General features: G+C 27.7%; 2 protein-coding genes across 19 annotated transcripts in view; both read right to left on the reverse strand.

Moving 5' to 3' along the window:
• Positions 1–3,457: 3,457 nt before the first annotated feature.
• Positions 3,458–9,695, reverse strand: LOC107453290 (uncharacterized). Its single transcript, XM_087161395.1, has 4 exons — positions 8,581–9,695; positions 6,427–6,572; positions 5,160–5,305; positions 3,458–3,833 (listed from the first exon to the last, which is right to left on the reverse strand). Exons 1-4 carry the CDS (start codon positions 8,914–8,916, stop codon positions 3,574–3,576), a joined length of 888 nt encoding a protein of 295 aa, XP_087017521.1. The 5' UTR covers positions 8,917–9,695; the 3' UTR covers positions 3,458–3,573.
• Positions 9,696–13,946: 4,251 nt separating this feature from the next.
• Positions 13,947–15,448, reverse strand: part of LOC107446587 (piezo-type mechanosensitive ion channel component) — a 125,449-nt gene continuing 123,947 nt past the window's right edge. For all 18 annotated transcript variants that reach the window (XM_087161414.1, XM_087161407.1, XM_087161411.1 and 15 more), the window contains one exon: positions 13,947–15,213. The gene's annotated coding sequence lies outside the window, so the exon portion shown is untranslated. The remainder of the gene's footprint in view (positions 15,214–15,448) is intronic.

Here is a 15,448-nt window from a genome sequence, read left to right on the forward strand (position 1 = left end):
TTATCAGTTATTACTAATAGTAATTTTTTTAATTAATAAAACAACAATTAAGAAGATTTCTATTCATTCCAAATAAATAAAAACTAAAGTTCTTTTTTATATTTTGTCGCTGCAATATTTTATCACAATTTATAAAAGTGAAGTAATTCTTAACACTGATAATAAATATTTTATTTTGATATTTTCTTCAGGAAATAAACTTATTGTGGCTTGAGTGGTTTTTCAACTTTTAAATATTTTAATTTTCAATCTTCGTGATTTCATTCAATTTTTGAAATACTTTCAAGTTATCACATAATTGAGCAAAGGATAATTTAAGAGATAAGACAAATGTATATATAATTAATTTTTTTAAAAAATAATTAATTTGAATAATAATTAAAAATAAAAATAATAATTAAAAGAAAATAATTAAAAAATAATTAAATAATTAAAATAATTAAAAATAATTTTTTAAAAATAAACTTATAATTAATTTTTTTTTAAAATAATTAATCTTTCAATGTTACTTCTTGAGTACAAAATTTTTTGAGTACTTCTCATTTTATATATTGTGCTACAGCCGTCTTACATCCTTCAACATTTTTAAGTTTTTTTTTCTTTCTAAAATTAAATGATCAATCATTTTTGGGTTTGTACAAAGAAAAATTATACTATGTTGCAAATTTTAGTTATATAAAATCCTTGAAGAATTAAGATAAAGCTCAAACTACGTTAATTAAAGTGATTAATTATACTCTCTGCAAGACAAGGCCTGCAAAAGAATCTTTTCTAAGATGGATTAGGCACAATTAAAATTAATTAAAGTAAAATTAGAAGACTTTAAATGTATCGAAAGTGATTTGATACGACAATTTAGCCGGAATCTTTACTAAATTTCTTACTCAAAAATCTCTTAGCTGTGGGGAATATGGTTTCGTATTACAAAGCGTAAAAGAAATACGTGGGAGACGGAAATTAATCAACCCAAGAGGAAATGACGATTTTTTTTTCATGATTTAAGCAATGTTATATCTTCTACTCATTAAATATTTGCATCTTAATAGCTTCACAAGAAAACTAATATGTGTGACGTTTTGATATATAGAATTACAAAAAATCATTTCTTAATAAGGACGATATGAAATCCTTACTCGCAAATTGTTGAGAATCAAAAAATAATTGCTGTTCATAATCATTAGTCACTATAATTATTACTCAGTCACGGAATTTCTTTTAATAGTTATATTATTTTGGAGGGAAGGGCATGCTTTTAATTACTTCTATTGATATACCAAGTCCATGAGATCTTTTAAAATGTATATTTCTTCAAGAAAACTATAAAGATGAATAATAAAGAGAATTTAAATTTTAATTAGAAATATTATTACTTATGAAATGGGCATATACAACGTTTTTTATAATTTCTTTAGATGTATTGAAAATGTAGAATCTTTTCCATCTGAATTTCACTATGAAAAATATAAATGAAATGATTAAGTGAAATTTTTAATTAGAAACATTAAGACTAATTTATCTATTAATAATGCACTTTAATGTTACGAAACCAAAATAATTAAAACGAATAAAAAATTGCGTTGCTTGCATAATTATCTAATAATAATTATATAGCAGCCAGACGTAAATTGTTGCGACTGTTTTGAAGTTAATCATTTGCGAAATTTTTACTTTAAACGCAACTCAAAATGCGTATTGGAAAAAATACGCAAAGCCTAAAATGTTTTTAAAGAAATAGGTCTTGTTCAAAATGCGTTTTGAAAAAAATAGACAAAACTAGAAAAGTTTTAAAAATAGGTCTTGCTCAAAATGCATATTGGAAAAAAATAGACAAAGTTTGAAATGTTTTTAAAAAATAGGTCTTGCTCAAAATGCGCATTGAAAAAAAATAGACAAAGCTCGAAATGTTTCAAAAAATAGGTCTTGCTCAAAATGCATATGAAAGAAAATAGACATTAGAATGAAATGTGCTTTTAAAAAATAGACCAAGCTCAAAATGTGCGTTTTGGGAAATGGGTAATATCTATTTAAGTAAATGGAGCTATTTAAAAAAAATGGCAATGTTTTGTAAGTAATTGGACTAGCAACTTAAGAAAATGAAAATTAAATTGGAATCCATTATATAAACTACTATTATGACTACTGTATTTTTAAAGAATTAATTAATTACTGACTTTTTAAAGTGTAACTAGAAAAATATAATCGAATTTTTCTTTAAATAAGGTATGACCTTTTTTTAACCGTCATGAAGGTGTTAAAAAATTTGGCTTTCTAATTTAAGTTTGAAAAGACGAATTTCACTATTTTTTCATTAACGCGCATTTTGAACTGAGTTCATTTTTTCAAACACACATTTCAAGTTATGCCAATTCTCTTAAATACACATATTGAGTTAATGTCCATTTTTCAAACACGCACTTCCAGTTATGTAAATTCTCTTTAATTCGCATATGTACAGCATTATGCCAATTTTTTCAAACACTCATTTCAAGTTACGCTTATTCTTAGAAAGGCATACCTTAAGTTAGATCCCTTTTTTCAAACACGTATTTCAAGTGCAAGTTATGTTCATTATCTTAATTGCATACATTGAGTTTTGTTCCTTTTTTCAAACACGCATTTCAAGTGCAAGTTGTGTTGATTCTCTTAAATGCTTATAATGAATAACGTCCATTTTTTCAATCACGCATTTCAAGTTGTGTCCATTTTCTTACACATTTTGAGTTATGACAGTTTTATTAAATGCCCTTGTTGCGTTATTGACCATTCTCTCTAAAAATAAAAAGAGAGAAAGATTGCGTTATGTTAAATTTTCAAATGTGTATTTAGAGCTCTATCAGTTTTGTTAAACGGGCATTTTCAGTTATGTCTAAGATGAAAAGTTCAGCCACGTTATTTTAATGTTTTAAAGTATACGTTATATGAACCGAGTTAGTATTAGGTCATTTCTAGGTAATAGAATTTTTCTTAACTCACACGAAGACAAGAAATTTTGAATTTCAGAATAAGCTGAATGGTTCAAATATTCGGTAACCTAAACATGAGGCTAAATTGAACCATATCATCATAAATCTTAAACTTGATTACACTACAGTATGGTTCAAGTGTAAAGCAAACATGGCTCAATTTAAAGCTTTATTAAGGATATAGCAAATTTACTCGGTATTATGGTTCAAGATACCGAAATAATAGTTCCAAGAACCTAAATTATGAGACAAAAGGAATCAATTTTTCTGAGTGAGCAATTTCATCTTCAAATAAAAAGTTTTAATATAAAAAAAATCTAAAATCCTTAGTTGAAATAGGATAATCAAAACCTCGTAATAACATGATTTAAATTTTTTTTAAAATATATTTAGGCTAATTCATATTTCTCTATATCTTCATTACTAGAATTTCCGTTACATTTTTAATTTTAGAACTGAAACTCCTGAACAGAAGCACGGAAAATCAATAACAGTTAAGGTTCTCTACAGCTTTATTACTAGAAATTCGGTTACATTTTTAACTATAGAACTGAAATTCCTGAACAAAAGCAAAAAATATCAATAACAATTAAGGTTCTAACGACAACTATTATTCTAGAGTTAGTCCAACCAGCAGGCAACATTTGAGTCCGGTGTGTATCCTTCGTCTTCTGTGTAAAGATACAGCCACCATAGGCCCAGCAGTTGGACACTGGACTTTCCATGGTCTCCATTTGTCAATACTACCTCCGTCTCTTCCTTCAGATTGAACTGTCACACAGTGCTCGTAATCTATATGGTAACCCTCTCTGAGTGGAGTACATTTTCCGTTGTCCACATTCCGAAATGCAGCATTACTTGCAGTGATAGCTGGGGAAGAAATTCCAGTTAATATAAATTAGTTCCAAAAATATTGATTGCACCATGTGCAATTTATCGATAGTGAATCTCAGTCATATTATCACATTATTTCAACAACAAATATATTTTACACAAGAAAACATTCAGAAGAAAATTCACGAAATTCGACAAAACTCATCTATGGGTTAAAAGAAAATTCCAAGAAAATTCCACTATTAGAATTTTCATTCTAAAATTACGATAAAATAGCCGGAAGTAGTCTGACCATTCGATTAAACGTAAAGTTCATGGTTAGGAAATTTTTTTTAGTTTTACAACTTAGTAACCGTTTACAACTGGTGCAGTTAAAAAGCTGTGAATGCAAAACTATATGGTTTTGTAAACATTTACAACTAAAATAGTTTCAAAACCATAAAAATGAAACTCAAACGGACATTAGAGCTCTGTGAGTACAGCGTCATTTGTACGTGAATGATAGTTACGTATTTTTATAGTTCAGAATCACCAGCGGAACACAGGAATCTTTTCATGTACTGAAGAAATATTGTAATATCAACGCTGGGAATCGAATCCCTGTTTAGTCAGTCATGAGATTAACCAATTAGCCCTCTCAGCTACAGTATGTGATAAGCTGCACACAGCAAAATGGCATTAAAAGGTTGGCCTAGTTTGACGCGGATAGAATTCTGATCGTTTAACCATATTAGGAAGAAAAAAAACTATCAGTAAACGTTTTTTTTTTACTCTTAAGAGTTTGAATATCACTTTTTTATGATTATTTACCTGTTTTGATTGAATATAGCAAAGGAACAATTAAATAAAAATTAAAATTGCTATTTAACCATTTTTGCCGAGAAATTTCTGACAGTGTGTACATGCGTTGCTGGAAAAATCTGACAAAAATTGTGCAACTGTTAGTGGAATATTTGATAAAAGTTGCGCATTTGTTCGTGGAAAATTCCACAATTATAAATATGTTAGAGGAAAATAACGCAAAAATTGTACTTGTGACTTAGGAGAAAAACGGATAGGGATTAGCATCGTACATTTACTGGAATATGCTAGCTTGAAACACAAGAGATGCTCCTTCGAATTAAGTAAATTTTAATCAGGAGAATTAAAAGAATTTCTTTTTCAGCATATAAAAGAAATGTGCTACTTTCGAAGTAAATAACACAAGCTTAGATTTTTTTATTGATTTTTTTTGCAGCACTTTTCTTCCTGTAATTAAACAATTTGTCTCTTATACGACAGAGATACAGTGCCACCTAAAAAATAAATACTATCAAGTTCCAGAACTTTAAATGGTGGGAGCGTTTAAAAATGATTCCCTACCTGTTAGTACATAGTCTTTGGGGCATTGTCTGTAATCTTCTAAATAAATGTAAAGCAATCGCGATGGTTTATCGCTGAAGAGATCTGAAGCATCCCAGTTGAAACACTTCACTTTGTCAAGATCCTTAAATTCATCTTTATCATCCCTAACATAAAAGATACAAATTCAGCAAATTTCCCAGTAAAAATCGACTGCTATACTACAAATTAAAAGTTTTAAAATTTGTTATTCATTTATAAACTGATTCTTCGATTTGATTTGATGATTTGTTTATTCACTTATTATTCTCTTCCTTTCTTCCCCATTCAATCACTTTGAGTCCCTCATTTATCCACTCATTCATTCACTTGCCTTCATTCAATTATTTTATCACTATTATACAGACGGAAGTTATCGTTTACCTATCGTTACTATTCATTTACAAACTGATTATTCGATTTGATTTGACGATTTGTTTATTCGCTTATTATTCTGTTCCTTTCTTCTCCATTCATTCACTTTGACTCATTCATTTATCCCCTCATTCATTCCCTTGCCCGTCATTCAATTATTCTATCACTATTATACAGACGGAAGTTATCGTTTACCTATCGTTACTGTTCATTTACAAACTGATTCTTCGATTTGATTTGATGATATGTTTATTCGCTTATTATTATCTCTTCCTTTCTTCCCCATTCATTCATTTTGACTCATTCATTTATCCACTCATTCATTCACTTGCCCCTCATTCAATTATTCTATCAATATTATGCAGATTGAAGTTATCGTTTACCTCATATTCCGGGTATGTAAAAATTCGCTTACCAACTCCATTTATATACTTAATTTCCATCACTCATCCATCCCTTTATTCACTCGCTTTTGCACTTATGCTTTTAGATTCACATTGGACGATATCGTTTATATCATTTCCCCCGTATGAAGATATTTATTGAACCACTCCTTTCATTTTTTCACTTTTTCCTTCCCTTATTTACTTTAATCGCTATAACGTTTATTATGTTTTTAGACTGCGTCGTTTTTAGATTCATATTGAACTATGTCGTTTTACCCATATCATGCATATGAAAATATTATTAATTAAACACCTACTAAAATTATAAAGATTGACGATTACTAGTTAAAATAAATACAATATCTTAAATATATTATCCCTTACCATAAAAAGAAAATTGTTCATGATAAAAACAGATATATTCAAACTTTTTTTTTTTAATATTAAGGGTAAAAACTTGAAATAAGATCAATTAAATTAAATGATACCATATTCCAATGATGACGCCATTTTTTTTCGTAGTTATTTCTGGACTGTTGCAATCTATGTTCCAAGTGACCAGTGGAGATATATCAGGAGCTGATGGCTTGTTGTCAGTATCCAAAATATGGAATTTTATTTCTCTTAGCCATTTCTAAAAAAGGGATGGTTATTTATTCTAAAAATATATATCTTATTAATTATGTTACAATTAATAGTAATTTACTTTAATTCAAACTTGGCTTTCATAATTTCTTCTTTAATCTTTTTCCAGGAAATTATTTGTCTTGTTTTTGAAATTAAAAAAAAGGAAATATTTCTGTTATAGCCCATTGTTGGCCAAGAAGGTTGCGTAGGTTTGGTTCACCACAAATTCATGACTAACACCATGATGATGGCAGAATAGCGCAATGAGCGCCTTCATTTTACAGAGACTGGTACCAACGGCTCAGTGCCCGCACGGCTATTGTTTTTGTGTTACTTCGGTTATAACATCTGGAGTGGACTAATTTAGTTAAACTGTTTAAAATGGGAGATAGACCCGAAAAAAGTAAGTTTTCAGGTACCTTGAGTTACTAAAAAAGAGTATAACATTTACTCCTTACGTTTATGATGTTCCTCGTACTAAAGGAACAGGACTATAGATCACGCGTAATCACCTAGTACCTGAAAATTAATCTTTTTCTGGTACTTTTCGAAATATTTTCGAAAAAATTAAATACGTTGATATCTGATTCACACTCACATGTTCTTCACATTTTTTTCTTATTTTGTATCGAAATAAAATTCATACATTGGCGAAAGATAAATATAAAATTCGATTTTATTTTGCAACTCATGCTGTTGAACCTTTAAAATTGTTCTTACTTTTTAATTAATTCGAAATTAAAATCACCATTTTTCTAGCACTATTATTTAACAGTAAGCAGTTCATTTCTTTAAATTTCCTTTATTTTGATTTCGGTTTATTGTTCACTGTACAATATTTAATTTACTAATCAAAAAGCACTTAGTTTGATCGAGCAAATAAACAGATCTTTATTTTTGTCGTAATTTTGTCATCGGGAACGTACATAGAACATTTCCTTACTGTTTAGAATTTTGTTTCAAAGAGAAGTGAAATATTTTCTAAATAATTTGGAAACTTACATACCAAAAATTGATTAAAAATTTAAAAATGGAAAAAAAAAAGTGAAAAGCTACTAAAAATTATATTAACTAATAACAAAAATTTCAGGGTAGTTGTTTATTTTTTAGTTTCTGATTAAAAAATCGTTACTGATAAAGATAGTGCGTAATAATATCGAATAAAACTTTTCATCATAAAAATGATTGACCTTTTTCATATTTATTTATGATCAAAACCATGCACTTTTAAATGTATTTTATTATTTTTATAATAAGCTACATTTTCAGATCTATTTTATATAGAATATCATAAAGTCCCTGAATATTCAATATACAGTAGAATACTTTTTTGAAACAGGTTTTCCACTTTTTAAATTTTTCCAATTAATTTTCTAAGTTTTTTTTTAAATAAATAATTAAAAAAAAATTTGTCAATTCCATAGCTTTTAATAGTTTTCTAGCATTTCCTTACACCAATTACATTGTATATTTTTAACTGTTAAATCCGTTAGTAAAAAAATGTACAAGGAAATTATTGTTACTTTATGAATTTAATGTCATGAATTTAATACAAACACCAAAATATTTTTCCTTTTTTTTTTAACTTTATGAATTATAAGTCTCAGATGTATAGTATGAGTCTATTAATGATTTAATTAAAAGCATTGCTGTTGATGTTTAAATTTTTAAAACATTTTAAGATAGCTTATTATTTAATAATTTGAAATTGTATATACATTTAAATTGTTAGTGTATATTTAAGTAATTATGCAGATTAACGGCGATTGATTGTATTGTAACTGTACGAATTGTACTGTAACAATACATTGTACATAAATTGTATAATTATAATACATTGTACTAGAACAAATCGTAAATTTTAGAATTTAATGGAATTAGAAATAATCACATATGTTATGCCAAAATAATTATTACTGGAATTATTTATAGTCCTTTATATATATATATTGATATTAGTTATATCAAAATTGCTCAGTAAGTTAAGTTTCAGAATTCTTTCTACATTTGCTTACCATGTACATAGACCATCCTTTCTTTTCAACAACTGAAGTTAAATTAGAAGATTTACAAAGAGCACAAGTCATTTTCACATTCTTCTTAGGTTTATCTTCATTCAAAGATGAATTGTCATAAACATGACTAACAGCAAACATTCCACAAGATTTCTTCAATTTACAGGCAGTCGCGCAGTTAGATATGGAATAGGCTGTAAAAGATTGAATCACCGATTTCGAATCACAAATCAAATCTCGATCAATTAACCTAAATAAATCGTTTTTGGCTACCACACCACAAAAAACAAAAACAAACATTGGACAGAGAAAGTTGAAACTTTTGTAAAATACCATTATTAAAACGTGTTTTAACTAACTTAGTTAATAAACGTTTAACTAATTTAGGACGGAAAAAATTCGTAATTGGTTTTAAAAGAAGTTAAATATTCAAAATGCTTTTTAAAGGAGAGTTGTACATTTTTTCTTTAATAAATATAGATCAAGTTGAGTTTCGTTTAGTTAAATTCCGAGTTTCAATTATTCTGTAATAATTCTAAGCACTGGTATTCTTAAATAAATTCGATTTTAATTCTTTTGCATAAAATATCAGGGCTATTTAATAACCTCAAAATGGAATCTAAATATTCAATTGTCTCTTAATATAATCATTCCATCGCAAAATGCTTTAAAAAAAACTATGAATAAAATTTCTAGTTTAATACTAGATAAATTCTTGATGAAGTACTATTCTTTTTAACTGCTTAATTTATATAACAACTGTTTATCAAACTGTTTCAATTTTGAAAACGATTTCAAACAAAAATGGAGATTTGGAATATTTTCTAGTGAAAATTCATCAGCACTGTCTTCGGCAATACAAACATTCCAAGACGTAGATCAAAGTTAAAATTAAGACGTATTTTTAACCTGGAGAATTCCAAATTACTCTTTTTCCAAACCAAACCATGGTGAGAAAATTGTACAAAACATCAAATTACATCGTTTACTTCTTGATGCCATTTTTGCGTGCTTCTAGTAAAAATGTTCTGCCCAGAACGCATTTCGTTATGGTGTTTATACAACATTAGGAAATGAAATGATGTGTTATTATTCTTGCCTACGTAACAAAAGGCTTATTTTCTTTTTATGTATTCGGGGTGACACCATTTTAGCCCAGCCCACAAACGGTAATGGATAGTAATGATATGGAATCAGATGGGAATGTCATTTCTAATTGATAGGGTTGGCCATATTAGAAATGTTTTCTCTTTGCTAGTTGTGCTCAAATGGATTATGTTCTGGATTGGAAAGATATAAATACGCATAAAAAAGCTTGATTTTAAATACACAATCTAAACAAGAAAAATTTATATTTGTCTCAACTAATTTTAATTATAAAATGTGTGATAAAGGGTTAATAAATTTACTGATTTTCATTTTAAAAATATGAATTAATAGCTGTAAAATATTTTGGCTAAATTTTTTTTAAAAGAAAAAGAACAAACAAATACATGAGAAAAATAACATACGTATACATGAAAATTTCCAGTGTTTTATTTAAACGAGTGATCTTTGTATGATAAAAATATTAGAAGATTTAAGTAGCAAATAATGTATCTTTCTATATTATAGAATCGTAACCTTCGCCACCGAAGCAATTTTGACTGTTCAACTTAACGTTACATTTTGTTTTGCTGCCTAAAAACTATTAAACCTAATAATATATACGGCGAAGTGAAAAAAGCACAGTTAGTAGGATGGAATAAAAAAAAAATTTACATTCGATTATTAGTTCCAGCATTATTAACTGTTAAGCTTATAGCAAGAAATATCATGCAGGCTGATCTACAGACCGCAGAAATGCAACTACAGATCCGAAATTTGACGTGCTGGAAGGACTCTAGCAAACTTAAATCCGAATTTTTCCCCACTATTTTTTTCTTTACCTGGTAACTAATTTTGCTGCGCAAAAACTCCATAAGACTTAAAAACTTGAAATTGTGGTGAAATGTAGAAAAATGTACAGATGGTAACGAAGAGTAAACAAAAAATTAACATTCGTTAACTAGTTCAAGACCTATTAACTTTTGAATTTGTTGTAAAAAATATGCCATGTAGATTTGACTAATCTTTTTCTGATCTGATCTTTTTTTTCTTCTTTAAATTCCAATTTGTTCGAAGTTATTTCAATTTTTTTTTATAAAGGTTTTTTTTCAAGAGGTCTGATTTAAGTCTCATTTTTACCATTTCTTTTTCGGTGGAATATAAAGATAAGTTATTTAATGATTACTTAGTTTTATTTCGTCATTTTTCAGTTACATTTGAAGTTTCTAGCCCGAAGTAATTAAAAATTAACATATAAAAATGATGGCGAAGATGGTAGTGCTCGCAAAACATCAGTGGATAGGCGTAGTTCGATCTCCATACTATATAATCTGAAACAGACAAGACCTAAAATTCACAATTATATATGATTTTCGCTATGATTAGAAACAAGAAAATCTGGAGAAAAAAAATTTCACACAATTTCGGCCACTAGAAAACGAAAATTTATTTCTTTTAGCATTCAAGCGTACTTAAAAAAATTGAAATTTTGGAAAAGGTTCAATTTTTGTTGGTTTCAGCCATAGTCATATCAATTCTTTACGGATTTTTAAAGCGATATTAAAATCGATTGAGTATTGAATTATTATTAGTCTCTTTAACGAGAAAATTACATCTCATTATTTCTTTCTTTATTGAGTAGATACAAAACTAAAGTACAGATTATTATTTTTTAAATTCAGATGATCGTCCATTTCGTAGCGATTGACATACTTACAAAATGTGCCGACACAAAGCTACAATAAATACTTATTTTGCTGAGAAAATATTCTTGTTTTTGTGGAAAATTTCGATTTTTAAGAAAAATAAACAATGATGGTTGAGAAGTTATAAAGGAGGTTAGGTTAGCGGAGCGAGTAGGGAACGTTGTGTGCAATAAAAAAAGATTTTAAGAACTTAGGAGCCTTTCTGGGATTTCCTAAAAAATAACTAGATTTTGTTAAATGAAGAATCTCAAGAAACTGAAGCGGTAAGATATCACTTATTAAAAAAAACTTTATTGGTTTCAAAAATATGCAATTGGGAATATAATTTGACATGTTTCAAGTGTTTAAAATTAGGCGCCCATTCTCCAGATGCCAGAAGTGAATGAAATAAATAGAGTATAGATGCCTACGAAACAGAAAATAAAGGTGAGAAACGAAACTAGAAAAAATCACAGTAACCGTGAGGGAAATAAAAATAAAGACGAAGGAGCAGAACAAGAATAACCATGTAGCCGGGAGGGGCGAAAAAGGGGAAGATTTATTTCCACGCGCTATGGAGGGGTTGTGAGAAACTAATGTCGTTAATAAGGAAACCAGCAGTCATATGAATGAAACAAGATTCCAGGGCACCAAGAAGGGTTGATGGGACTGGGGAGAAAATAAATTTGGCATTGTGGAAATGGATTTATACTTAAGATTCCAAAAATGTGCAGCAAATAATTTTTTTTCTTCATATTCTTGATAAAGAACCTATCTATCGTATTCTTTAAGAAACAAGTAGACTGGACTGCTGTTTCAATTTTCCACACTTTTGAAGTGGATGAAGTTTCAAATCAAGAAATATCTCTTCATATATATATGTATAAAGACACAACTCTTCCAAAATTTTATTTAAAAAAAACAATAAGATTGCGTCATAAGTTGATTTCATCATCACTTTTATCATCATATTTTATAATCTATAATCATTTATGCTTTTATTATCATATTTTATAATCTGGCAAACTTGTTTCGAAAATATTTTATAGTTTGTCTAAAATAAGAACTCCTCCAGACATTCGTCTGGACCTGTGGAGGTGACTATAGTAACGAGGTATGACTATTTCAAGCAGGGGAGCAGGATCACTGTTTTGGAGTGGTTTCTGCTCCGGTCGGCAAGAGAAAGTGAATCTCTTTCTTCCGCCTATTGTCTTATAAGGACATGCTTTCTTCTTGCCTGTAGCCCTTTCTCACACATCTCTTCTTGTCTCTCTAAAATGCTTTACTCTCGGTACATGGTCTAATTCTAGGTGATAAAAGAACGACATTTTGTTTCACCAATCTTTTCAAGAATAAAATACATAAAACTCGCTTTTTATGTTACTCATGACATGAGTCATTAAAATAAACTTTTTCGTTGAAAGGGGAGAGCACTTTATAAAAAAAGGAAAATTTTATAGTTTAAATCAAAATCTTTGATAGCAATGAGTTAATATTAACAGTACATTTAATATTAACATAACATTTAATATTAACAGTAACTGGTGCCATAATTTACTTCCATTGCAAAAGCTAGAACTTATTTTAGTATTTTCAGAAAATGCACTCTTCTGAAAATATACAACTAAAAATATTCAATTCTAAAAGTATTCTAATCTAATACATCAATAAGTATTCAACAAATTTACTTGTTTTTCAAATGAAGAAGTTCAGCTGTAAAAGTCCTTAGTGTAGCAATGGCACATCGTTTTTTTTATTATTTTTTTCTTAAACTATTTTGGCTGGAGTGGTTTGTCTCCTATAACATGTCTTTGATGCAAATAATGTAAAACTTAACGATATTATCCATCCATATTAAAAAGAAAAATCATAACCGATAAAAACACCACCACCAAAGTTTTGAGTGTTCAAATAAACTTTAAGCTATATGAGAGATATATTCAAAACATTCTTACATCAAATAATGTTACGTTTCATATTTTTAATAAGTAAAAAATAAAACTTAGAAACTGAAAATTAAGAAGGAGAGTACACAAATGTTCTGTGGGTAGGATGAAATAAATAAAAAAATTTAACTTTCAATAATTAGTCCAAATTTATTAAGTGAGAATATGAACTGAATTTTTATTAGAAACTTACATGCACACTGAAAATAAGTTTTCTTTATTTTTTTACCCTAATGAAATATAAAAACTGAAGAAAAAAAACTATAATACTTTTGAAGTAAAATAGATATTAAAAATATGGTGGCAACACTAGATTATGCAAACATTAACAACACTTCAATGACTTAAGGCAGGTATATTCAAGTAGATTTGTAATACATTTATTGGCTTTCAATTGTTAAGGAGTGACTAGACGCAGTGATAGTTACCAGATGCAGTGAGGAGCCACAAAGAGTGGTCTGATAATTAAGGATGATTAGTTTTAAAATTTATCTAATTTAAAATATAAACGAAGAAGCATTCTATACTTTAAAGCATTTACATGAGATACTGGTTGGTAGTCATAAACCCAAAAAATTTATCTAGCTGTTCAATACCTGTTAAAAAATAAAATAAAATTGCCTTTAACACTAAAATCAAGACCAAATCATATTTTTAAAAATCTAAATTTATTATGAAATTCAGAGTAAAAAACTTTACAAAATAAGTTATCTACAAACAAGTTTGCATTTTACAGCAAAATATTTTTAAGTTTAGTAAAGAATTCTGTACAGGCAGGAAATCTAAACTAAGTAAAAATACTGGGAATGTGCACAAATTAAAAAAAAAATTAAAATGTCAGCATTTTTAATTCAAGATTCAAATCAATTATTATCTTTAATAAGTAATTCTAATTAAATTTGTACATTTTGATTTTTATATTAAAACTTCCAAGATTTAATATGATTAACGCAGAAACAATGAAGTAAATTTCAAATAATACATTAAAATAGCATTTGATAATTAACCTGGGATCGAACCAATTTTAAATCTTAAAGAACAACATAAACAAACAAAACACATTTATTTACTTTTGAACGCTGCCTAATATAAGCTAATCAGTTCAACAAAAACACATCTATGCAAGTCGTGCACTCAAAAGTCATAAAACACTGATGACAAATTACAATACACCAGCTTCAATAAAATACTATATTTACCCAACAAAATTTCCTTCTCTATTACTTTAACAAGAAAACATGATGTGAAATTATTTGACTGCAGAAAACTCAACAATTTTTGCTCCAACTCCAAATATGATATAAGATATCAAAGAATTAATTAAATAATAATGATCAATTTTTAAGAAAAAAATTTTAACATACATAAAACAATTCACTCCTTAATCCAGATATAAAATTTCCATAAAACAGCAGAATTACACAAATAAAAAAATTACCTTAAAATCAAATATTTGTAAATGCAATTTTAGTAATAACAATAACTAGATGGTAAAAGATTTTAAATAATTCTTAATTTAAACAATAGTTATTAATAAATACTTTGACTTTAACTCAATATCAACCTAATTAAATTAAATAATTAATTGATTATTTATATCATACTTCTGAATGACATATCAGCAATATTTAAGTTACCTGGAACAAATTATAGATGTTGATTTAATTATTCAAAGTATAGCTCAAGGGTGAAATATAATTCAAATAATACAGATGATGATGATGATGAATGTGTTTTATATAAAGTTTGAAAAGAATTATTCTCTCCGTCTATATCTTCAACATTTGATGATCACAGATTTGAATAGGTTTCGTTTGACTAGATTTCCAATCACTTGAAACCGAAATTTCAATTCAACAATGGAAACTGTTCTTGAAAAATAGAGTTTAATTCAATTCTAGACCTTCAAGGTTCATCTAAAAATATATAAAAATATCATTATTACTTTTTATGACTGAAAATTGATTGTTTTACTTAAAAAGAAAAGGATACAAATAAGACCAAACAAATATTTCTACCGTCATATTTGTATTGATAAATTATAACTTCAAAAAAATCAAACTATTTTTTTACTTCATTAAATGTCATATTTAGAAAATAAAACAATCATTCTTTATAACTTTACAGACTAACAAATAAAAATTATATATA

Source organism: Parasteatoda tepidariorum, chromosome 4 (assembly GCF_982258835.1).
Source record: "Parasteatoda tepidariorum strain Cologne lab strain chromosome 4, Ptep-v5.0, whole genome shotgun sequence".
Taxonomy (NCBI): Eukaryota; Metazoa; Arthropoda; class Arachnida; order Araneae; family Theridiidae; genus Parasteatoda; species Parasteatoda tepidariorum.